Genomic DNA, 27,102 nt, shown 5'->3' with positions numbered 1-27,102 from the left:
AGACTATACATAGAGACTGTATATGGAGACTATACATAGAGACTGTATATAGAGACTGTATATAGAGACTATACATAGAGACTGTATATAGAGACTGTATATAGAGACTATACATAGAGACTGTATATAGAGACTGTATATAGAGACTGTACATAGAGACTATACATAGAGACTGTATATAGAGACTATACATAGAGACTGTATATAGAGACTATACATAGAGACTGTATATAGAGACTGTATATAGAGACTATACATAGAGACTGTATATGGAGACTATACATAGAGACTGTATATAGAGACTGTATATAGAGACTATACATAGAGACTGTATATAGAGACTGTATATAGAGACTATACATAGAGACTGTATATAGAGACTGTATATGGAGACTATACATAGAGACTGTATATGGAGACTATACATAGAGACTGTATATAGAGACTGTATATAGAGACTATACATAGAGACTGTATATAGAGACTGTATATGGAGACTGTATATAGAGACTGTACATAGAGACTGTATATAGAGACTGTATATAGAGACTATACATAGAGACTGTATATAGAGACTGTATATGGAGACTATACATAGAGACTGTATATAGAGACTGTATATAGAGACTATACATAGAGACTGTATATAGAGACTGTATATAGAGACTGTACATAGAGACTATACATAGAGACTGTATATAGAGACTATACATAGAGACTGTATATAGAGACTATACATAGAGACTGTATATAGAGACTGTATATAGAGACTATACATAGAGACTGTATATGGAGACTATACATAGAGACTGTATATAGAGACTGTATATGGAGACTATACATAGAGACTGTATATAGAGACTGTATATAGAGACTGTACATAGAGACTATACATAGAGACTGTATATAGAGACTATACATAGAGACTGTATATAGAGACTGTATATAGAGACTATACATAGAGACTGTATATGGAGACTATACATAGAGACTGTATATAGAGACTGTATATAGAGACTATACATAGAGACTGTATATAGAGACTGTACATAGAGACTGTACATAGAGACTGTATATAGAGGCTGTATATAGAGACTGTATATAGAGACTGTATATAGAGACTGTATATAGGAAGAATGTCCCTGAAGCTTTTCTGAAGTCAAGTGGGAACCCCAAAACCTCCCAACCCTACCCAAGTTGATTGGATGTGATGTTATTAAATTGTTTGTCTATTTGATCGTTCTGGTGCTATCACACAATGCAGCAAGGTGTACTTTTTTTTTTTACACACATAAAGGCGCTGCAAATGGTATAAACTAGGTTTATTGAAATACGTAAAAAAAAATTGTTGCATATGCATTCCTCCTGCATTTAAAAAAAAACATTTGAGTGCATCTCATCTGCTGTTGTAAAATGAGCTCTGAGTTTGGCTCTGATCGGATGATCCAGCTTTGCACACGTCCCTCTCGGAGAGCAGAGTGCAGTAATCAAGTGATTTCCTGGTAATGGGTGTGTGAGAGATATACAAGAGACTGTTGAAAGGAAGTGAAACATTGTGAGATTCATCTGAACGTGTCACAGAGGTAAGAATTTGTTGAATTTTACTCACTACTGACTAGATCATAAACGGAAATCTTTGCCGGGGAAACCCAAAGCTCTAACAGCAGTCGTAGAGTCTCTGAGACTCCAGCTGTATCTTCTGTGTACTCAGACCTAAATTGTCCGAGTTGTTTTCTGTTAAAACTGCGTTAACCAGCATTTTTATTTATTTTTTTTGAAGACTGGCGCTTTATATATAATAAAGGATTTTTTCATTTTAAAACAACAATGCATCTGTATGTGATTTAGCATCGCGCCAAAAAATCCTTTACATAGGAGTCATCCGAAGAAGAGCCACAAGGGTGCAAATTTCTGTTCTAAGTCAAATGTAAGCAGAAAGCTAATAGAAGGAGTAATATGCCAGTGAACGGCAAAGGAAGCCGGTGTCTTGCCGAAAAAGATCCCCCGGTGGATAATGACCCCCCTGTACTGCGCAGGCGCAGTACAAACGACTACGGAGCCGCCGAAAGTCTCCGAAGATGAACAGCTGGTCATCAGCTCTACACAGCGCCTGCGCACTACATTCTGCCCTGAGTCCAGGTTCAAGCCCCAACATCCAAGTGGACATAGAGATACAATATAAATATGCCGAGCGAAGCCAGGCCGTGCCCGAAGCATGGCGAGGGGCCCTGTTACTAAGTGCTGTCATACAACAGTGTTAGAACGCAGGCGCCGTGTACAGCTGACTCACTGGTGTTCAGCTTCGGCTATTTTCGGCGGCTCCGTTGTGGTTCCTAACGCGCAAACGCTGCGCCTGCGCAGTACAGGGGGGTCATTATCCGCCGGGGGGGACCTATCTCGGCAGAATACCGGCCTTACGACCATGCTTGTGCATTGACATACGCATATCGCAGCAGAACAGGCGCTTTGCAATGGGCCTGTGTTTTATGTCTGTGCATTTACGTCTCCACCATTTTCCATATGCCTGTATTTCGAGTTTGTTAAGATGCCCATCTAAAAGTTTTTTTGAAATTCACAAAACTTATCACTGACACCACCAATTGTGGAAGGGAGATCCACGCCCTTACCGCTCTACCAGTAAAGAACCCCCTACACAGTTTAAAGTGGTCCCAGAATATTGTTTCAAATACTAAGTGCCGGTTCACACAGGGGCGGCACGACTTGCAGGTCGCCTCAGCGAGGCGACCTGCAAACGACTTCCGAGGCGACTTGCAAAACGACTTCTGCATAGAAGTCTATGCAAGTCGCCCCCAAAGTAGTACAGGAACCTTTTTCTAAGTCGGAGCGACTTGCGTCGCTCCTATTAGAACGGTTCCGTAGCACAGAACGGGAGGCGACTTGTCAGGCGACTAGGTCGCCTGACAAGTCGCCCCTATGTGAACCGAGCCTTACTGTAATTTTTCTTGCCTGGCAACAATTCATGGCAGCGTACTAGCACATGTATGTTGCCTTGTTGGCTCCAGGAAAGCAAAAAAATTGTAATAAATACTTACCAAAATTTTCCTTTTCTGGTGTCAACCCATGAGCTATCACATGTATGTTGCCATGTTGACGCCAAGAAATCAAAAAAATTGCACAAACTACTGTAATTTTCCTTTTTTGGTGTCAACCCATGGCAGCATACAACCATGTGTAATGTTCCCATGTTGGTACCAGGGAAACAAAAAATTGTAGCAAATACTTACTGTAATTTTCCCTTTCTGGATTCAACCCATGATAGCTACCACATGTCTATTGCCATGTTGGTGCTCGAAAGATGGAAAATTGTAGCAAATACTGTAATTTTCCTTTCTTGGAGTCAAATCATGGCAGCATACCATCACATGTATGTTGCCAAGTTGGCTCCAGGAAAGCAAAAAATTGTACCAAATACTTACTGTAATTTTCCTTTTCTGACGCCAATCCATGACAGCTACCACATGTATGTTGTCAACTTGGTACCAGGGAACCAGGAAAATTTATCAAATACTTACCTTAATTTTCCTTTGCTGGCACTGGGGCAAAAACATGGCAGTATACTACCACATTTATGCTGCCACGTTGGCACCAGACCAACAGAAAATTATATCAAATACTTACCATAATTTCCTTCCCGATGCTAATCCATGCCAACATACATGGGGGAGTATTCTGCCATCTGAAACTCACTAAGTAGAACGGGCATTAAATGCAAACAAAATATTTTTTTTTTTCAAAATACAATTTTAATCTTAAATCTTAAATTAAAATTAAAAATTGAGACATCGCAAATGTGCGAAAAAGTCGCGGTTGTGGTAATTTGTGCCCTTGCTCTGTGACTAAAGAGAGGTAGAGGAAGAAAAAGCTCAGGGAATCAAGTAGTTAAGAAGTGGGAGGATTGCGGACATGCGTACTTCCTGGAGCAGATACGACACGTAGCTTGTAGGACAAAAGTGAAACAATCTACGATCCGTCTGATCATTTTACGAAGGTAAGACTTGTTCCAATCTATCCGCGTATTCCCTACTAAGATTCTCTATGTGACCATTACCCAAACAGAAGGCTTTTCCGATGAAGTATATGGCTCTAACAGCAGTTGTATTGTCTCAGGACCGTACACTGACTTCCCTGTAAGTGTCTCCTTCAGACTTTAGTCTTCAGTTCTTCGGAAAACATTTCTAGCTTTGGGCGCTGTGCCAGACCACAGGCATTAGTCATTCTACACGTCCCGGACAGTTTCCACCACCTAGACTCACTCCTGTACGCCCCCTATGGACCAGAACAAGGCTTACATTTCTCCTATGGGGCTTTTCGGCAGTAACATTTTCATTACTTTCACTTTCCACTTTAATGAAAAAAAAAATGAATAAAATATACCAAAAAAAAACAGCATGATAATAATAATAAAAATAATAATATAATAGGCAATTGTTATACAAGTTATATTGTAATTGAATGTTATAAAAAAAAAAAGATCTTTCCTTTTCAATCTGTAATTTTCTGTAAAATGCAATATGGGGACCTGGAAGTGCTCGGAAGAGCAGGGGTCCCCCACCTTCATATCAGAGTCCCCCCTTACACATTAAAGCCCCCCCCCCCCCACATAAGAGCTCCCATCACATCAGAGTCCCCCCTTTACATCATCAGAATCCACTTTTCACTTTACAGCCCCTCTTACACATTAAAGCCCCCCCTTACATCAGAGCTCCCCTTCACATAAGAGTCCCCCCTTCACATCAGAATCCCACGTTCACATCAGAGTCCCCCTTCACATCAGAGTACCACCTTCACATCAGAGTCCCTCCTTCACATCAGAGTCCACCGTTAACATCAGAGTCCACCCTTAACATCAGAGTCGCACTTTCACATCAGAGTCCCCCCTTCACATCAGAATCCATCTTTCACATAAGAAAGAGTCCCCCTTCACATAAGAGTCCCACCTTCACATCAGAATCTACCTTTCACATCAGAGTCCCCCCTTCACATCAGAGTCTACCCTGAATTTTAGAGTCCCCTTACACTTGAAAGCCCCAACCCCCCCTTACATCAAACCACCCATAACATCAGAGTCCCCCCTTCACATCAGAGTCCCCCCTTCACATCAGAGTCCCCCCTTCACATCAGAGTCTACCTTTCACATCAGAGTCTACCTTTCACATCGGAGTCCCACCTTTACATCAGAGTCCACCCTTCACATAAGGGTCCCCCCTTCACATCAGAATCTACCTTTCACATCAGAGTCCCACCTTCACACCAGAGTCCACCCTTCACATCAGAGTCCCCGCTTTACATCAGAATTTACCTTTCACATCAGAGTCCCACCTTCACATCAGAATCTACCTTCACATCAGAGTCCCAACTTCACATCAGAGTCTCACCTTCACATCAGAGTCCCAACTTCACATCAGAGCCCCACCTTCACATCAGAGTCTACCCTGAATTTTAGAGCCCCCTTACACATCAAAGCCCCAACCCCTTTATATCAAACCTCCCATAACATTACAGTGTACCTTTCACATCAGAGCCCCCCTTTTCATCAGAGTCCCCCTTTCACATTAGAGCCACCCTTACACATTAAGCCCCCCCCCCCTTTACATCAGAGTGCAAGTCACATCAGAGCCCTTCTTCACATTGGAGTCCACCTATCACATCAGAGTCTACCCTTCACTTTAGAGCCCCCTTACACATTAAAGCCCACCCCCCTTACATCAGACCTCCCATAACATCAGAGTTCACCTTTCACATGAGAATCCCACCTTTAGATCAGAGTCCACCCTTAACATCAGAGTCTCCCATTCAGATCAGAGCCCCACCTTTACATTAGAGTCCACCCTTCACATCAGAGTCTCCTGTTCAGATCAGAGTCTCACCTTTACATCAGAGTCCACCTTTCACATCAGAGTCCACCTTTCACATCAGAATCCCACCTTTACATCGGAAGTTTCCCCTTCACATCAGAGTCCCCCCTTCACGTCATAGTCTGCTTTTCACATCACAGTCTCACCTTCACATCAGAGTCCCACCTTCACATCAGAGCCCACCCTTCACATCAGAGCCCCACCTTCACATCAGAGCCCCACCTTCACATCAGAGCCCCACCTTCACATCAGAGTCCCACCTTTACATCAGAGTCCCGCCTTTACATCAGAGTCTACCTTTCACATCAGAGTCCCACCTTCACATCAGAAGTTTCCCCTTCACATCAGAGTCCCCCCTTCACGTCATAGTCTGCCTTTCACATCAGAGTCTGCCTTTCACATTAGAGTCTCACCTTCACATCAGAGTCTCACCTTCACATCAGAGTCTCACCTTCACATCAGAGTCCACCCTTCACATCAGAGTCCACCCTTCACATCAGAGTCCCGCCTTCACTTCAGAATCTACCCTTAATTTTAGAGCCCCCCTTACACATCAAAGCCCTCCCCCCTTACATCAAACGTCCCATAACATCAGAGTCCCCTCTTCACATCAGAGTCCACTTTTCACTTTAGAGCTCCCCTTACACATTAAAGCCTCCCCCTTACATCAGACCACCCATAACATCAGAGTGTACCTTTCACATCAGAGCCCCCCTTTCACATTAGAGCCGCCCTTACACATTAAGCCCCCCCCTCTTTACATCAGAGCTCCCATCACATCAGAGCCCTTCTTCACATTGGAGTCTAACTTTCACATCAGAGCCCCGTTCTCATCAGAGTCTCCCCTTCACGTCAGAGTGCACCTTTCATGTCAGAGTCCCCCTTCTCATCGAAATTCCACCTTCACAACAGAGTCTACCTTTCACATGAGAGCCCCCCATTACATCAGAGTCCACTTTTCACGCTAGAGTCCCCCATTACACATTTAAGCCTCCTAGTGGTAGACTTGAGCTTCGTTGTATGTACTTTCTGTGTTTTATTTCTGTACTCTTTTGGGAGTGTTGCCAAGCAAGATTTAATATTTTGTAAAGACTAAGCCGGTCTTTTACAGACCTTGTCTAACCGGTTGATCTTTAGAGTTGTTGACTCCTGAGTAATAATTAACAAATGCAAATAGACTCAGGGAGTTGCAAACATTTCTGGTCTACTGTTGTCACATCAGAAAACGCTTCACTGAGAAACGCCATTCAGCCATCGCTGGAGTGCATGTAGTCAGGAAGTGGCTGCAAAGAGGCCGAAGGAGATCAGCAGTGCTGAGATGTAACAAAAGGGTTAAAAAAGTGAAATTTGTATTTTTTTTGGAGATCTAATGTCCTGTGGGATTATGATTAAGATGCAGCAAGGGAGGTGGAGGAAGCAGAGATTCACAGAATGATGAAGCAGGGAGATTCTTCCATTACAGATCCTCAGGTACAGTGAGGAGAACAGTGAGCAGCACAGTAGTGGCATCATCTAATGACTGGTGGGGTAATGACAGAGGTAGAACAAGCACAGATCTACAGAATAGATGGAATAGGAGCAGGGAGATACTTGCTGTGCAGGTCCTCAGGTACAACTTCCCCTCCAGCGTGGAGAACAGTGAACAGCATAGTAGTGGTATCATCTGATAACTGGTGGAGTAATAATAGAGGTTGGGCAAGCACAGGTCCACAGAATGGATGAAACAGGAGCAGGGAGATCCTTGCACTGCAGGACCTCAGGTACAGCTTCCCCTAAATCAAGGAGAACAGTGAGCAGCATAATAGTGACATCATCTGTTGGGGTATTGATAGAGGTAGAGCAATCACAGATCCACATAATGGATGAAACAGAAGCAAGGAGATCCTTATGCTGCAGGTCCTCAGGTACAGCTTCCCCTCCAGCAAGGAGAACAGTGAGCAGCAAAATAGTGTCAACATCTGATAACTGGTGGGGTAATGATAGAGGTAGGATAAGCACAGATTCACAGCATGGAAGAAGCAGAAACGGGCAGATCTTGCACTACAAGTTCTCAGGTACAACATCCTCTCCAGCAAGGAGAACAGTGAGCAGCATAGTAGTGGCATCATCTGATGACTGGTGGGGTAATGACAGAGGTAGAGCAAGCACAGATCCACAGAATTGATGAAACAAACAATGAGATCCTTGCATTGGAGATCCTCAGGCATAGCTTCTTCTCCAGTAAGGAGAATAGTGAGCAGAATGAAGCAGAAGCAGGGAGATTATTCCATTACAGATCCTCAGGTACAGCGAGGAGAACAGTAAGCAGTACAGTAGTGTCATCATCTGATAAATGGTGGGGTAATGATAGGGGTAGGGTAAGCACAGATCCACAGCCTGGATGAAGCAGAAGCGGGGAGATCCTTGCACTACAAGTCCTCAGGTACAACATCCTCTCCAGCAAGAACAGTAAGCAGCATAGTAGTGGCATCATCTGATGACTGGTGAGGTAATGATAGAGGTAGAGCAAGCACAGATCCACAGAATGGATGAAACAGAAGAAAGGAGATCCTTACATTGCAAGTCCTCAGGTAAAGTTTCCTCTCCAGAGAGGAGAACAGTGAGCTCACAATATTGGAATCATTTGATGACTGGATGGGTAACGATAGAGGTAGAGCAAGCCGAGATCCACAGAATGGATGAAACAGGACCAGGAAGTTCCTTGCCTTGGAGATCCTCAGGTACAGCTTCTTCTCCAGCGAGGAGAATAGTGAGCGTTGCAGTACTGCTGCAGTGGATTCCCCCTTCACCTACCTTGTTTAGTACTGGGTGCAAGCTACTATTTTTTACAAAACCCAGGACCTATGGATATGTCGGGAGATATAAAATCACACTGCTTCTCCCCTATAATGCTCAGAGAGACCATACCTCATGGGACAGCAGTGACTTGGCACATTGGTGTAACTGGCACTGTGTCTTATATACAGTATCTGTGACCAGCATGTGGACCATCGGCAAAGAACACAAGAGTGTGTACCTTCTGCCTAAGCCCCAGACAGTGTGCTAGCTGATTTCAGAGTACTGTCCTTCCAGTGGGGTGGCATTGCCTTCAGCCTCCTGAACCTCCAGACCAAAGAATGTTCCAGCCATACCCTGAGGATCCCTGCGGTCAGCTACATAGACTATAGTCTACAACCAGCCTCCTAGTGAGAGAAGCATTATACTAATTTCCCAGGAAGCTGCAAGTAACTGCATTGCATGATAACATTGTAGTTTGTTCTGCAAGTTAAAATCCCTAGGAATCAGCTATACTTTGTTGCCACCTAGTGATCAAGTGTGGAAACTACTGCTTCTGCATCTTAGTTACTGTATTTGGTTCCATAGACTCTGTTCATTACTGATTGCATACTGTTTCATATGTCTTTCTTGTCAACTCACCCTGCAATAATCCAGTAAACACCAAATTGCACATTGCTGTTTGGCTGATATTGTTCCATAACAGTGACATCATCAAATCTCACTCCAGATCTGGTGAGACCAAGAGTCAGAGGGAGCATTGCCTTAGATGATCTCATACTGCAGATATACAGCTGTTCAGCTCAAGGTGCAGGAAGTGCATTGCTATTTTCCAGGAGGACTACGAAACAAAATTAATATTTTTCAGGGGGCAAATAACTGTTCTAGATGTTCCTATAACATAGCATCTTCACTGAGTCCAGGTCTACTTTAAACCCCTTACTTCCTCCGACAGTCCTGTTCTCTTACCTTGTGAGGTATCACAATCTTCACAATACAATAATATGGGGTGTGATCTAGCAGCTTGGTATACCTGCAACAGCCCTGGAGGTAGAACATGACCTTATCATAAGTGTGAGGTCACAACAACAAATCCGCTCTACCAAAGAGGAAGGATGTACTATACGGCAGATACAGTAGGAAGTTTCTGTGCTTTTAACATTTTGTTTTTTTACTCTTTTAGCTTCGTGGAAGAAACCAATTAACTGAAAGCAAGATGGATTCTATTGTATTACCAGTCATTTTACTGCTTACACATGGTAAGTTTAAAGTGATATCCTCCAATGTGTTCTTGTAACTCAGGCAAAGAGGTGATGGATTGAACTACTTCTATGTGTCAAGGTATGGGCTGGGTGTATTATAATGAACCTGGAAGAAGGGAACTTCTACTGGTCATTATCCACCAACTAAATGGGATTTCCACTTTTTTTGTTTACTCACAGTGCCCCTTGGTACTCACAGTGCCCCTCATCTTACTCACAGTCCCCTTCGGTACTCACAGTGCCCTTCAGTAATCATATTGCCCCACAGCTTACTCACAGTGCCCCTCAATACTCACAGTGCCATTCAGCTTACTCACAGTCCCCTTCGGTACTCACAGTGCCCCTCAGTACTCACAGTGCCCCTCAGCTTACTCACAGTGCCCCTCGGTACTCACAGTGCCCCTCAGCTTACTCACAGTGCCCCTCGGTACTCACAGTCCCCCTCAGCTTACTCACAGTGCCCCTCGGTACTCACAGTCCCCCTCAGCTTACTCACAGTGCCCCTCGGTACTCACAGTCCCCCTCAGCTTACTCACAGTGCCCCTCGGTACTCACAGTGCCCCTCAGCTTACTCACAGTGCCCCTCAGCTTACTCACAGTGCCCTTTGGTACTCACAGTGCTCCTCAGCTTTTATCACAGTGCCCGTCAGTACTTACAGCGCCCCTTGGTTTACTTACATTGCCCCTCAGTTACACACAATGCCCCTCCGTACTCACAGCTTCCTTCAATATTCGCGGTGCCCCATAATTCTACACTGATTTTTGGTTACACACAGTGCCCCTCAGTTACTCACAGTGCCCTTCAGTATTCACATGTGCCCCTTGGTTACTCACAGTGTCCCTTGGTTACTTACAGTGTCCCTCAGTTACACATTGCCGCTTGGTTACTCACAATGCCCCTCAGTACTCACAGTGACCCTTGCTACTTACAGTGCCTCTTGGTTAGTTTCAGTGCCCCTCAGTAGTCACATTGCCCTTCAGCACTCACTTTGACCCTTGATTACTTGCAGCGCCCCTAAGTACTCACAGTGTCCCTCTGTTTTTATGACAGTGCCCCAAATTACTCACAGTACTCCTCAGTTGTTATGACAGTTCCCCTCAGTACTCACAGTGCCCCTTGGTACTCAGAGTGACAGCAGTTCTACAAGTACCTGGCAGTACACTCAGTCAATCACCCTCAGCCAGTCTCCCAGTTCTCCCAGTTTACGCAGTACCTCTCTGCTCGCTCTTCTTCTCCCAGTGCCTAGTAGTCTTTCACAGTGGTTCCCCCCTACAGCTCCCACACTGCAGCCTGCATGTACTCCCACACCTCCAGCTGCTCCAGCATTTCTTCTCAAAGTTCACCACACCGCTCCAGTGACATCGTCCCAGCTGCTGGCACCCCAGCGATCCCGTTCATGCCTTCCACCACACTTCTCCATTCACTTTCGTGATCACTCCAACAATAGCCCCACTCCAGTGATCACTTCAACAATGGCCCCACTCCAGTGATCACACCAACAATTGCCCCACTCCAGTGATCACACCAACAATTGCCCCACTCCAGTGATCACACCAACAATCACCCCACTTCACTGATCACACCAACAATCACCCCACTCCACTGATCACACCAACAATCACCCCACTCCAGTGATCATTTCAACAATCGCCCCACCTCCAGTGTTCACACCAACAATTGCCCCACTCCAGGGATCATTTCAACAATCGCCCCACCTCCAGTGATCACTCCAGCAATTACTCCACTCCGGTGATCACTCGTGGTGGCTCCTACTCTGCATTCACTAACCCCTGGGGAAAATTTCCGTTCAAAGTGAAGAGCCTATTTACCTTCAGTAAATCAGCCCCAGTAACACACATTTCTGTTTTTTGTCTAGGTGTCACCTCTGAAAGTTTTGATAAAACAATTATAGTTGGTCACAAGGAGGAAGAGGTCAGTCTATTGTTGCCTGAACACCTACTAAATCAAACAGAGTATATTTGGAAAAAAAAAGAAGATCATATTGCCACAAGTTTTGGAAACGGATCCCTAAACATTCCGCAGTCCAGTTACAGAGAAAGATTAAGCTGCGCTCATGGTGGATCACTGATTATAAAGGCTCTGTGTTGGGAAGACGGAGATGAATATTCAGTGGATATAATGGCAATTGATAACAGTCGCTCTTTAATACAGTATCGTGTCATTGTTCAAAGTGAGTTGTTAATGTTTTTTTCTTTTTGGACCAACAACTCTGAACTGAAATGTTTGTTGATCTTGGCTGCATCTCTCTTTACTCCCAAGTGTTCATATGTATTAGTGGGGCTGCAATTTACATTAAAGAAGGGGTCTCCAAATGATGGTCCATGGGCCACATCTGGCTTACTCCAAAACCTGGCAGGGGCAAACCTTCAACATGCACAGATTGGGGATTCAGGTCAGCAGAGACCGCCAATGGTCTCCATTTCTCACCCCTCAACCCCTGCCCCAGGACCACCAGCATCCTGGCAACCAATGGCATATTTGCTTCAGACTTCACAAGAGGATAGCACTTCCTTTGTCCAGACCTGCTGTACTTCTGGCTTCTGCTCTGTGGATGAAAGGGGTGCTGATGGGGACTCTGACGCAGGGGAGGGGATGCTGATGAGGACTCTGACAATTTCACTTTAAGATAGGAGATGAGAAATCTATCCTAGCCCTGGGAACCCCTTATAATGGACACAGCAGGTGTACAGATCCAGGAATTCAGCACAGGGCTGGTGGGAAACCCTAAAATGGGCACAGCAGGTATACAGACCCAGGAACTCAGTGCAGGGAAGGTGGAAACCCCTTATATTGGGCACAGCAAGAGTACAGACCTGGAAACTTAGTACAGGGACAGTTGGAACCCCTCATAATGGACATAACAGGTATACAAACCTGGAAACTCAGTGCAGGGTTGGTGAGAACTCCTCATAATGGGCCCAGCAGGTGTACAGACCCAGGAACTCAGCACAGGGACGGTGGGAACACCTCCAAATGGACACAGTAGGCACATAAGACTTAGTGAATCCACTTACAGCAACTGATGGATTGGTGATCTATGTATGATTTTGGCATGTGGGACATGGTTACTGATATGAACTTTAATACAAATTGGACATCTGTTACTCTAAAATAACCTTGCTGAAAAATTTCTAAAAAGCTCTTTCTCTTCCTCCATAGTTCATAAGTACATCCGACATGATACAGGTATGTAGGAGTCTTATATTTTTACTTTTAATTATCCGATTCCTGTATAGTTTGATAATGAGCAAATATTATATAATCCACACTATGGGGTTCCGTTGGGTGGAGTAGGAGGTACACAAGTGTCCGCTTTTCCACAGGGGCCCACTTAGCTCTCCATCTTCATTCTTTGTTCATGCCTTCCTTGCATTGTGTGCTACACCCAGTGTCCTATGACAGATCAAAGGGTCTTTTCATAAATATTTTCAGATAAGATTCAAGCAGTTTTTATCATTGGATTTGATTGGAAAAATGTGTGAATCCTGGATGAAAGTTGTGTGAATCTAAAGTTAAAAAAATATAAATAGAAAATTTGATCAGACATGGGACAGTGTGTCCAACTATACAGGAAGCACAAGGAGCTCCAGCACCCGGCACTAAAAGAAGCCTGATGTCACTCTGTCAAGCGTCCAATCAGAAACACAAGCCAACATTGGCAGCCCTATATTTCCATCCTGATGGGTCCTCTTTGAAGGACGTCATGATGAAAATTTTAATTATTATTTATATAACATCAACATTTTATGGAGCACTTTACAATATAAAGGTGGACAGTAGAATTACAATACAGTTTAATAAAGGAGGCATAAGAGGGCCCTGCTCATTAAGCTTACAATTTAAAGGGAGGGGAAGTTGGTACAAAAAGGTATTCGCTCCGGGGGATGATCTGATGGAGGTAGCCAAAGAACAGTTTTTAGTTGGAGGTGGGGTAGGCATCCCTGAATTAATGAGTTTTCAAGGATTGCCTAAAGTAGGACAGGTTAGGAAGTAACCAGACATCCAGGGATAGAGCGTTCCAGAAGATGGGAGAGGTTCTGGAGAAGTCCTGGAGGTAAGCATGGGAGGAGGTAACAAGGGAGCTAGAAAGCAAGATGTCTTGGAAGGAGCAGAGAGGACAATTTGGGCAATACCTCAAGATGATGTTGGTGGTGTAGCTGGGCGCGATGTTGTGAATGGCCTTGTACTTTGTGGTTAGTATTGTAAATTTTTTATGTTGAGCTAGTGGAAGCTAGTGAAGGGATTGGCACAGTAGGGCAGCTGCCATGGATCAGTAAGTAAGGAGTATGAGTCCGGCAGCAGCATTTATAATAGACTGAAGTGGAGGTAATCTGTCTAGAGGTAGGACAGTGAGAAGGAAGTTGTAGTAGTCAATGTGAGAGATAACCAGGGAGTGAATGAGTCGTTTTGTGGTGCCATTAGTTTAGAAGGGGCGAATTCTGGAAATGTTGTAAGGGGGTTAGGATGGCAAAATTTAGCCAGTGATTGGATGTGGGATTTGGAGGAGAGGTCAGAGTCCACGATTACACCTAGCACCCTGGCATGTGTGGAGGGACCAATTATTGTGCTATTGATCTCAATGGTAATAAGCACATACTTGTATAAACTAATGTGTATTATGAATCTTCTTTTGAAGGTCCAACACTTGTAAATGCTACAGTTGGAGAAAACATCATCCTGCCACTGGAAGATGGTATAATTGAAAAGAGTGAAATCGAAGAGATTGATTGGCTTACGGAGAGATGGGTTTACTTGGCTGCAACAACAGTTGATGGAAATTTTCGCATTCTAGAGAAAATGTATGAAGGAAGCTTGTCCAGCTCACCAAATGGCTCCTTAATATTCAGTAACGTAATGAAGAGAAATGAAGGAGTGTACAGAGCCTGCATACTTTCAAATAAAGGAAAAATAGTGGAGCGAATGTACCAGGTCAACATTTTTGGTGAGTTTCTTTTGGGAAGTCTGTAGAGTACAGATGGGTGACATGAAGCTGCACATTAATAAAGTAACTTTACTGGTCCAGCACTTCAGCCTCCGATGTCACTTTCATGCCTCCGGTCTTCTCATTGGACAGTATATCGGCACCGCTAAAATGGAAAGTCGAATATCTGGCCAAAACTACAAACCATTTGCCAAATAAAGCAATAAATATACAGTATATGTCTTCCAACTATGTATTGTGATGTTCACCTGTGGTTCCACCTTTTGAAGAATTGAGTGAACTACGTGACTAGTATAGTTTATGTATTTACTAAACATTATTAAAGCCTACGTTTGAAGGTTTTTTTTTTAATTAGCACAATGGGCAGTATTCACCTTCAATGAGAAGTGGTGGTTTTGGTTGTCCTAAATGAAATCAGAAGTCCTCTGACTCCCCCCTCCCTGACACCCTAGCAGCTGTAATCTTCCAGTGTTGCAAGGGTTAATATCATCAAGAGTGCCAATAAAGCCCCCATTCCCTCCTTCCTTCCCTCCTTCATTCATTGAAGCTGTACTATAGCTTTCATTAATGAATGATGGATGATGGATTAATGAAAGATCAACCTCTTCCATTCATAGACCCATTCATAGGCACTTGTCATTCATGGAGACTATAGTACAGAATATAGTACTGGAGGAGGGGGCAGAAAAGGCAGACATAGTCGGCACTCTTGACGAGTGCCTATAACAGGTCAAGCTCTCCTATTAACCACTGTGGCATGAGACGATTACGCCTGCTAGGGTAATGGGGGGTAGCTCAGAGAACTTTGGATTTCAACTAGGACAGCTGGTACCAGCACAAGGGACACTTCTCAATAAATATAAGTAAATACCCTTGTGCTGATTTTTGTTTTTTTTACCTAAACATAGGCTTTATTAGCTCTCTAAAAGCTTTGCTCTGTAAAACTAGACCATTCTTTTAAAGTTGTTGGATGAACTATAATGGCCGATGTCTCCAGTCATTCTACAACTGGCTAGGCAAAGATGCAGTTTAGAGTTTGTCATTACAATAAAACCATATACAGTAAATGCAACAGTTACACCAATACTTAAGAAGGCAAATGCCAAAAAACATTGACATGTATTAAAAATATTAAAAATCTTGATGTTTAGTGGCTTATTCTGAAAAAAGTTTTCCATTTCCACCATTGGCCAAAGCCAAAAACGTTGATTGACAATGAATTAAAAAATTATTTTTAAAAAGGCGATCTTTAGTGGTTTATTCTGAAAAGGGTCTCCATTTCCACCCATGGCAAATGCCAAAAACACTGATTCAAAATGAATTAAAAAAATATTAAAATGTTGATATTTAGTGGTTTATTCTGTAAAAGCTTTCCATTTACATCATTGGCAAATGCCAGAAAAAACATAAATTAAAAATATATATGTTTTAAAAAGTTGATATTTAGTGATTTATTTTGAAAAAAGTTCTCTATCTCCACCCTTTGCAAATGCCAAAAAACATTGATTCAAAATTAATGAAAATTGATTTCAAGCTTCGCAGGGAATAACATAGGTATGGTAGATGCATACTTACATTGGTCCAAGCTGGATTAATGTAACTATGTAAAAATATCCATATCTTCTGTATTGAATTAAACTGCAGTTTCTTAGAGATGTAATGTATATGTATATGTCTATTATGTGTTTTGGCAAAAATATTAATTCGAGGATATACTGTATTTATGTAACAGAACCACATTTGGAAACTTCTGTTGAGAAGAGAACATCAACTGAGTCTGCTTCAGAAAATACAATATTTTTCCCTGTTCTTACCAGTATTTGCATAGTCACCATATTCCTTATTATAATCATTGGCTATTTTATCTATCAACATAAAAGTAAAAAGGTAAGTTAAACCAGAACCCCATTCCCTTTACTTATTTCATATGGTAAAATGTATTAATATATTGCAGAATCATTTCTTACATTTTTTTAGTATCTACCTTCAACAGCTCAAACCATAATAAAAAATATAGATCAGCCTCAATCTTGTTACCCCACTAGAGCACTTGAAATAATTTTCAAGTCTTGGGGAACGCCTACTAAAACCAAAACATTGGTGGCCAGTGGGAAGAATGTCCTACTTACAGTGGTGGTCAGAAGGCCACCTCCAAACAGCTAAAAAGGTCATTGGTGTCATGCAGCTTGCTCTGCCAAGTGGTGCTGGCCCCACATTTATGTAGACGTCATCAAATGAGCAGTCATTCAGCCACAGTCCAAGGAACCCCTAGAGTTCCATGGAACCCTGGTTGAGAATGGCTGATCTAGACTTACAAAGCTTGTCTTATGATGAAGCCATGTATACCTTAGAGTCCTCCCTTTGGTGAAAACTGCATTAGAAGACCCAGAGCTATAGGCAGGTAAACTTTTAATTTTAAAAGGAATGCCCATGTTTAGCCCTGGACCTTCCATGCCCCAGACCAACCCCATTGGTCTTTTTAATGTAGCAAGGACTTTGTTGACCATTGAGGAGATAAGATTGAGAGGGACACAATTACATGAGCAGTTACATCAGCAATTACATGAACATGAGATCATTTTAATGCAGCTGAGCTCAGACACCTGAAGCTGTTAACCCCCTCAGCGCCAGAAATTCAGCAGTAGGAAGAGGGCAGCCCTGCAATGAAATTTAGCAGCAGGAAGAGGACAGGGTAGCCCTGCAATGAAATTCAGCGATAGGGAGAGGACAGGGCAGCCCTACAGGGAGGTTCAGCAGCAGGGAGAGGACAGGGCAGGCTTGTATTGTAATTCAGCAGCAGCAAGAGGACAGGACAGCTCTTCAGGAAAGTGTATCAACATGGAGAGAACAGGGCAGCCCTGCAGTGATAATTCAGCAGCAGCAAGAGAACAGGGCAGCATTTCAGGAAAGTTCATCAGCAGGAAGAGGACAGGGCAGGCCTGCAGTGAAATTAGGCAGTAGGAAGAGGACAGGGCAGTCCTGCAATGAAATGAAGCAGCAGGAAAAGGACAGGGTAGTTCTGCAGTGAAATTCAGCAGCAGGAAGAGGACAGGGCAACCCTGTAGGGAATTTCAGCAGCAGGAAGAGGACAGGGCAGTCCTGCAGTGAAATTCTGCAGCAGGAAGAGGACAGGGCAGCCCTGCAGGGAAGTTCAGTAGCAAGAAGAAAACAGGGCATACCTGAAGCGAAATTCATCAGCAGGAAGAGGACAGGAAAGCCCTGCTGGGAAGTTCTTCAGCAGGAAAGGGATGGGGCAGCCCTGTAGAGAAGTTCATCAGCAGGAAGAGGACAGGACAGCCATGTAGGGAAGTTCATCAGCAGGGAGAGGGCAGGGAAGCCCTGCAGTGAAATCCAGCAGCAGGAAGAGGACAGGGCATCCCTATAGTGAAGATTTCTACAGAATTCAGCAGCCTGTACATCGTGGGACATACTTCATTACAGGAAAGTATTGTAATTAAAGCTGTAAAGAAAAAATTGTGTTTTTTTTTAGCTAACCTCCAACTTCAACTGCCCAAGGCTTTTGTTAAACATTTGGGAAATTAAAGATATGAGTACACATTTCTGTAGAATACAGGTTTTCTGGTGCTTTTTGTTTGAATCTCTTTTGCAAAATCAAATTAAGTGCCCTTTCAAAAATCAACTTGCTGATTTGTGATCATGCACACACCTGTAATGAATCCAGTGTTAGTAACTTTTATGACTTTAGAACATCGAACTCTGCCATGAGGGAGGGGTTTCTTGCATTATAAGCCTCACAACAAAAAGTCTCCAAAAGAAAATTGCCAAAAAAACAATCAATGTCTAAATATCATAATTCCAGTACTGTAGGAAGAATGATAGGGTGAATCCTGTTGTTGTTGGTAACAATATCCATCTTTCAGCTATTTTTATACCAATATTGCATACTGCACAAAATAATAACTCTACTGTTACTTCATCACCATGTGCCTTCTGAACTTTTCTTTATGCTAACCACAAAAGTTTTTGATCTGCAAATCAATGATATTTATAATGTTCTATTCTTCTGTTGTAGAGTAAAATGTTGGATCCAAAAGAATACAATAAAACCAGGACGAACCATGACTCATCTCATTTAGAATGTCAGACTCAGTTACCAAACAGTAGGCTGCTTTCTGTGTGAATTTTCCAAAATCTTCAGCTACCCTCCCGATGGTGCTCCTACTTTGATGCAGTGGGGGGCTTGAGTGGTCAAAGGAACCAGAGAGCTTTACCAGTGATAGCAAGGCTATCTGTAGGGTCACCCATGCTGGACAGGTCTCTGGTGATGATCCAGACAAAAAGGGGTACACTTCAGGTAGGCTTTGATGTCTGGTTAGACATCAAAATAGACTTTTTTGCCTCCTGTTGTCTTCATCTTATAAAATATTCTACCTAATGTCTTCTCTTTGCATGCTAATTCACACGATCCTCATATTTCTGCTCGATTATCATAGTACTCTACCAGACTGGTACCACTTAAGTCCAGCCTGGACTTATCTGCCTCTTGTTTTTATCTCTTCAAAATGCTAGTTCCTTACGCTTGGTTCAATCTTTAAACACCTACCAACAAAGCTCTCTACAGCAATTTCCATATATCTCTCATATATGGTGCACATTTGCCCCTCAACTTTATCACCCTCTTGTCTATCTAGATTAGAAGTTTTACATACCTTGGTTGGAGGCCTAGCTGATGAGAGGGCTTCCCTTGTGGCTCTGGTCCGAGCACCCCTGAATGTGGTGACAGAGGTACAGAGTTCAACAAAAAAAAAACACGGGTTCTGGTAGCTTGGTAGCAGGTGTCTGCCAGGGACAGAGACGTAGTCAGGGTTAGCCGGGGTAATACACGGTGAGGTAGAAGTGTGGTCAGGTAGCAGGCTGAGGTGAGTACCAGGGATGCAGGCAGAACGAGGTCCAGTAGCATGCCAAGGTCTGCACCAGGGGGTAGTCAGAGGCAAACCAAGGTCAGTATCCCAAATCCACAGAGCAAGGTCAGGAACTAGCCGAGATCAGTCAGCAAAAGCAGGAACAAAGAACATAGGTCGAGGGGAAGCTGAAGAGCATCCAGCAATTAGCTCACTCCAGGGTCTCCTTTAAATAGATTGCACCAATGCGAGCAGACAAGTGCAGAGATGCGCCAACGTGTCAATGCACGCTGGATACTAGCCCAAGCTCATCTATGTGCTGTAGCATTAGCATTAGCTGTGCAAGTATTGGTCCCCTGACAGTAAGCTCACATAGTAGGAGTCCTCTCTCCTATTTTTCCTTGCTATTCCTATATTTTGCTAAATAACTGTGTCAGTAGAGCATGCATGTATAGTACTACCTGTGCTACCGTCTTTTCCTATCTCTATCACTTTCTACATTGATTGCACTATATGAATCAACTATAACAATATCAATACTAACAGAATTCCTTCACTGATCATCTTGGCCCCCTCCCTAATGATATGTAAAATGGGGCATTCAAAGAATATCAATGTAAGGAAACACCATGGTAGCTGCTGGTTCAGTCATATTATCCTACTGATATTCCCCTAACTCTTCTTGTCGTACCTGGAAAAAGCTCCAACATAAAATGAGCCACATGCAATATATTATCTGGGGGGACATTCCCAAGGTAACCCTGAAGACTACTCAACAAGAAGCATTATTTCTGCAACAACAATGCCAGCAACCAGAAGCTCCAAATCCTACTGATGACTATGATGTGGAGTAGGAGCCCTTCTTCTAGTTGTCTATCCATTCAGGCGCCTGTGGAGCTGCACCCATGTGAAATCACCAGATTGGAAACATTGAAGCTTTGAGTGGTGCTCTTATTTTTATATTGATTAGCTGTGGCCATGTCGGATGGCGTAAGAAAGAGTTAAAATTTTTGGCAGGTTTAATTTCTGCGTGCGACTCCACTGAGAAGATGCCCCTGTGACTCCCATACAAGGAATGGGTGGTGTGGGCTTCAGCAGGACAGAAAGGCAGAGAGTATTAGAAATGTGGTCCAAATGTTTAACTCTTCTACACTCTACTCAAGATGAACTTTTGGAGCCTAGCACCGAGATGTGAAATACCTAACTTCTAAGGAACTGGAGTTGGGTGATGTACTGTTGTGTGATATTGTACAGAACTTTTTCATTATGTTTCTTACATCTTGGACATCTTTGGCCCTAAAAATAGGACAAACTGTCCATCTCATGTTATTAAGAGAAATGGTTATTAGCACATTATTCAAGTTATTGTGACTCAGTCAGGCCTACCGTGACTCACATCCACTTGATCATACACGACCATGTTTTTACATCTGCCAACTATAATTTGGAATACATGAAAAAAGGAAAACTGCGGGACTTTAAAGGTGTCAGAAAATTTAAAAAATGTTTTATTATTAACAATAAAAACATTATCATAAAAAATCCCTTGTTGCATATCAAATTAATTTCATATACATATACAGACACTACCGCTCTACATGTTTCGCTTCGAGTGAGCTTCTTCAGGAGGTTCTAGAGTGCTGTGTGAAATTATTACTATAAGAAATAGTGAAAAAGACAACAACAGAATAGGGATTAATTACTAATTAATTAATTACAAATTGTCAAAATATAGGTGTACAAACCTACAATTAAATATTATCAAAAAGGAATTTTTACAATCAAGGAATATTATTGAAGCATAGATGGAACTACCGAGCATGAAAGATTGCAAATAGGACGCCAAGGCGTTCAATTTCTGAATATTCCCAGCAGAATACTGGCGTCCTATTTGCAATCTTTCATAATCGGTAGGTCCATCTATGCTTCAACAATATTCCTTGATTGTAAAAATTCCTTTCTGATAATATTTAATATAAAAACAAGTGTAAGTTTGTACACCTATATTTTGACAATTTGTAATCAATTGTAATTTACAGAAAAAGCTCTCAAGTAATTAATCCCTATTCTGTTGTTGTCTTTTTCACTATTTCTTATAGTAATCATTTCACACAGCACTCTAGGATCTCCTGAAGAAGCTCACTCGAAGCGAAACATGTAGTGTCTGTATATGTTTTTGAAATGAATTTGATATGCAACAAGGGATTTTTTATGATGTTTTTTTTGTTAGTATTAAAACATATTTTTTATAATTAAAAAATACTATTCTTTTTTCTGACACCTTTAAAGTCCCGCAGTTTTCCTTTTTTCATGTATTCTTCATAAAAATTGGGATGTGGTGTCCACTCTGATCTCACAGCCCAAACTCTCTTTATATAATTTGGAATAATCAATTTATATACATCTGATTACACACCAGGAAATATTATGCCAAATACTTTTAGCATTGAACTCTGAATCTAGTCTTGAGGAGAAACAAATATACTTGGGACATTTATTATTTGCTCCTCATGGGACATTTGAAATTGAGAATTTGCGTTTTATAAAGCTCCTAACTCAATTTATTTTGCACAAAAAGGGTGAAGATTGGTCTTTGAATGCCTGGGCACATCCCTATGACAACTGTATAAAAGATCATTTTGATACAGAATGACCTGCATTTCTTTTAAAGTGTTTTTTTTTCTGTTTTAGGTGTTTTTTGCCCATTAGTAGAAGAATAGGTTTTGTGGAATGAAATACATTATTTGTACATTTTTTTAATTTATACTGTGTATATGTAAATGATTATTATACCTGAAAGACATAGTTCATTTTTTGGAAAATGAAAAAAAGAATACACTCACCTAGGTCTGCAGATCATTTCAACCATGATCAGTGATAACTGTACAGACCTGACCAGAGGAAGTGCCACCAAACTACATCGGTGGCAGATGGGACATGTATTCCATGTTTGCAATAAATTCCTGGCCTGGTTGGCATGGTTGTATGGGTAGAATTAGACAACAATGCTAAATTTAAAGAAAACAGAATGCTACATCCTGGAAGCACCCCGTGATTTAGGTAAGAAGACAGGGTTGGTATTGGGAATGGATATTGTATTATTATTGTAAGATAACATTTTTTAACTTGCTTGTAAAATGAATTTTCAATTATTATTTTGGCATCAAATAAAGATATTTATTTTATACAACCCCTGTGTGTTACAGGTAGTGGGTGTTTAATGATCTAATGTCTATATTTTCATTATAGTTTTGGCAAACCTGACAAGCCAATTCGATAGATCAAGGTGCCACACATCCAACAAAACGCAACGGTAGAGATAGTAAGTGTAGCCTCAGCCCGGACTCCATCCAGGTCACGCTCCTGATGTGTTTCAGCACTGCACACAGGGCTTAGTCATGGAGGTCAGCCTCCATAACTAAGCAAAGTGGGTGGGGTGAAATGCGTCGGAGAGGCATGGCCTGGCTAGGATGAAGTCAGAGCTGAGGCTACTCTTACCATCGCCACCTATGGATTTTGTTGGATGTGCGGCACCTGGAATGATCCTTTTTTCTCTGTTTGCATACATTGAGCTGAGACTAGCTCCTTCCTAGCCTGCACTCCCCAATGGCAGTTCACCGCACTTGGACTGACAGGAGCCTGGAGCGGCACCCTGTTTCTTTTTTGTCTGGGTTTGAAGCAATGCAAAAGTACATCCATACCTTTTTAGTACCTGCCCAGTACATGAAGTGAGCACAAAGCATCTGTTAGGTAAGGGGCACACCAGTTTGCTTAGTAACCTCTTGCTGCCCATGTAATGCATATGTTCCGCAGCAAAGAGGGTGGGTCCTAAGGCCCACGGCCTGCGCATGTGCTTCAATCCATGGGCGACTAAGGTTTCTGTGCTGAGTGCATGCTTACTGTGCTCTCCCAATATACTGACTGTGCTGTCAAAGACAGCTCCGAGTTTGTAGTAATGATCAAGAGCTGGTGGGACATGTGACCACTGTGACAGCCAATCACAATGGTCACATCATTGGACAGTCTTTCCTGCCCCTCAGGCATCATACCAGTTAAAGGGATGCCAGGAAGGTGTGGTAAGGGGATAAACCAGGTTATAAGGTCCTATGGTGACAACACTTGCTTACTGCAATGTATCTGTGCAGGAGTAGCATTGGCACTCTAAGACAGGAAGTATACCAGGACTACAGACACCTCCGCTTCTCATCTCCATTACTTAAAGTGGTTGTAAACCCTTACATATACCCAGTGAGGTGACTGGCATCGGGGGATACACAGAGATCCTCCTACATAAGTTGTACCTGTTTATTTGCAGTATTCTCTTCTCTACAGCCTTTCAAAGTCTAGAAATTTTACAGCCTGTCTGAGCTGTGAGAAAAAAAAGGGGGGCAGAGAGCTAAAGTTACACTCTGTAGAGCTCAGTGAGAACTCTGAGAGCTGATTGGAAAGAAGGGATCCCTCCCCTGTCACCATTTATCTCTTGGTGTCAGGAAAACTTGTCAGAAGTGACTCATGCTGATAGCAGAGGAAGGGGGCAGCAAACAGAAATCACACTTAGTGCTACTAATTGAGACAAGTACACACTATAGAGGGATATGCTTTGTTCGTATTCTGTAGCACACCCCACCTTTTGATGAATAGGGATCCCCCACCGTACACAGCCAGGCACACTGAATCTCCACAGGACCCCCAGAGTCATGGAATAGTCCAGGGCTTGTTTTTCTATTTTTATTGAGAGGATAAAACTTGGATAGGGAATAGGGATATTATTGACTTAGAACAACTCTTCAGGGACAACTTTGCTATATACAGTCTATATACACTCCACTGCTTCCTCCAGCACACTTGCTTGCAGAAGTCCTGGCTGGCATACTGATTGTTAATCTGACAAAATGGCAACAGGCAGATCTTGAAGCAAAAGCCCTTTACAGGCAGGGACCCCGGGCCCCTTGGGCTGTGTAGCAAAATACAATGTCCAGCTTACATCCCTGTGGCTACTGATCCCAGCACCACTTCTTCAGGCACTGCCAAGCAGCCTGCCTACAGCTGCCCCTCTCACTAGCCCTCCTGGCTACTTCACCACAGTCCTCCCAGACTGCACTTCTCCTGGAGAACTCCTGGATGTGCTGACTCTCTCCTGCTGGTCTCACACTTGCTCCCACGCATCTAGGACAGGACATCTCCATGTGTTGTAGAGGATCCCTCCAGCACTTGAGCCTTGGCCCGAGATCACCCCCCCCAGACTAGGGGGCACCCTCAAGGGCTTCCGACACCCTCTTCAGCGCTACTTCTCCATCTTTCACCCGACTGCCCCTTGCTGGCATGACCCAAGGTATTTAAAAGGTGCCCACCCCCTGCCAGCCCACTTGCTGGGGATTGGCTAGGGCCCTCTTCAATAATCCAGGCAGCTCCTCCTAAACTCCCTCCTATTCTTGTGGAAGCTGCTCCAAGGTTGCAGCAAGTAGGGGGAGATATCAGAGATGCTGCCTGATGAGTCATGCAGCCTCCCTGAGTCACTCACCCTGACCCAGATTCAACCCAGCCTGGCTCTCAGCCAGACTAAAATTTACCTACTCTAAACACTAACTATTTACAGCTAGCACTCTACACTAGAGGGTGCTACATTTCATGTCTGAGGATTACAGCCACAGAAGATTGCTGGGAAAGCTTATTACAATGTTTAAGATATTAGCTCATGGCGCACTGGATCTGAGACAGGATAAAAATAATTTTTTCTGTACTTGAAAATATACCTTGCCTAATACAATGAAAACAAATGCAGCCACCATATTTATCCCATTTCCTCCAGCATCACACATATATGTGGCAGCATGTACTTAGGCTTTAACACAACATATATGTGCAGAGCACCCGTCCCCAAAGTAGCCGAAGTAGCCCCTTATACCCTGCACCTGTGATGACCAACCCTTACCTGGACCTGAGAACAGCATCACAAATAACACAGTTTAAATAGGCTTTATTCAAAGGCAAAAAAAAAGGAATGGGTTAGTTAGACAACAATTTCCAATATCAAAGCGGAGAAGGTACCTCGTTAAGCAGCACAATCAGGCTGTCACTGATTGTTCCCCATGACCTCCTGGAAAGTAAACAGTGTAAAAATGTGCACTAGGCGAGCATGAGCGCACTACTGGCATGTAATGCATATAAACAACAATCCCAACATAGTACAGCAGTGCAAAATACTTTTTCAATAGCAATACAGCCTACTCACTACGGAGATGCCCTGTCTAACCACTGGCCTGTGGAACAATGTAGAGCCCTGGTGCCCATCATGTGTCCCATTGGTACTTTTTGTGTGGCCCTCATGGGGGGCCCTCCAGGCACTAATCTGTGTTTCTCTATTGCCCTGTTATAGCAGTGAATTCTAGCAGTCTCGTGCAACATGTTTCCAGTCTATGACTCTCTTAAACATATCCCCAGTCTCCAACTCCTATATCATGTCAACAGTCTCTAACCATCTCCTGTATCATATCTGCAGTCTCTGCCCATCTCCTGTATGATGTCTGCAGTTTGTAACTGTGTAATGCCAGCAGTCTCTGAACATCTCCTGTACTGTGTCTGTAGTTTCTAAACACCTCCTGTATTATGCCCACAGTCTTTGACCATCTCCTGAATCATGCCCATAGCCTTTGACTATATCCTGTTGTGTGTCTGCTGTCTCTGAGGTGGAATATTCACTTAAACCTATGTGTGGCCCTTCGGTGATATCGGGGGCCGCACTTGAGGCCCCCCATATCAAAAAAGTTTACCACCACTGATGTAGAGCGTTTGCCAGCAATGGGGCACTTACATTAGAAAGCTCAATCAGATAAACAAGACGGTGGCTAGAGGCCTCTCACCAAGGATGACTCTGGTTCTGGTCCTGAGCAGTCCCTCAGTGGCTGATGAAAGGGTCCTCACCCTTGAGCCAGCTTTCTGCAGCAGGCAGTGGTATCTGGAACTTGTGTCACTTTGGATAAATGGAACACTGAAACATAGGATATGACTGGAATACTCTGAAACAACAGTGCAGCACATGAAGCATGTGGTCTTCTCTCTGTAGACTGTCTCCCCTGCAGGTGCACATGTCCCTCATGCTCATTCCTCCAATAGAGGGAACAGCAGTCACCTCTGTGCACAATACAACAGTACTCAGAGTGGCCAGTCCCTTACTCTACCCAATCTCTACTGTAGGTAGCAAAGTCCTCTGGCAGCTTTCTTTTTCAGCACAGTTCAGTAGCAGACATCCTTCAGCCCAAGATAAGCCTATACACAAGCTTTCAGGATCACCACAGTTTGCATGTGGTTTTTAGCTCACTAGGACACAGCCCAGTCCAGCTCTTTGGCCTAACAAGCACAAAGT

At 43.1% G+C, this 27,102-nt stretch overlaps 1 protein-coding gene across 2 annotated transcripts; it reads left to right on the top strand.

The window, feature by feature from the left end:
* The first annotated feature begins 1,436 nt into the window (after positions 1–1,436).
* Positions 1,437–22,929, top strand: LOC141117609 (uncharacterized). 2 transcript variants are annotated; one of them, XM_073610543.1, is made up of 7 exons: positions 1,437–1,583; positions 9,835–9,910; positions 11,791–12,105; positions 13,095–13,121; positions 14,572–14,877; positions 16,610–16,764; positions 18,911–22,929. In XM_073610543.1, exons 2-7 carry the CDS (start codon positions 9,868–9,870, stop codon positions 19,016–19,018), a joined length of 954 nt encoding a protein of 317 aa, XP_073466644.1. In that variant the 5' UTR covers positions 1,437–1,583; positions 9,835–9,867; the 3' UTR covers positions 19,019–22,929. The 2 variants fall into 2 exon arrangements, with proteins under 2 accessions (XP_073466644.1, XP_073466645.1); XM_073610544.1 differs by lacking the exon at positions 1,437–1,583 and adding an exon at positions 3,894–4,009.
* Positions 22,930–27,102: the final 4,173 nt, after the last annotated feature.

This window comes from Aquarana catesbeiana, linkage group LG13 (assembly GCF_042186555.1).
Source record: "Aquarana catesbeiana isolate 2022-GZ linkage group LG13, ASM4218655v1, whole genome shotgun sequence".
NCBI classification, from domain to species: Eukaryota; Metazoa; Chordata; class Amphibia; order Anura; family Ranidae; genus Aquarana; species Aquarana catesbeiana.
The sequence above is the reverse complement of the archived record's forward strand: the minus strand, read 5'-3'. Positions and strand labels throughout refer to the sequence as shown.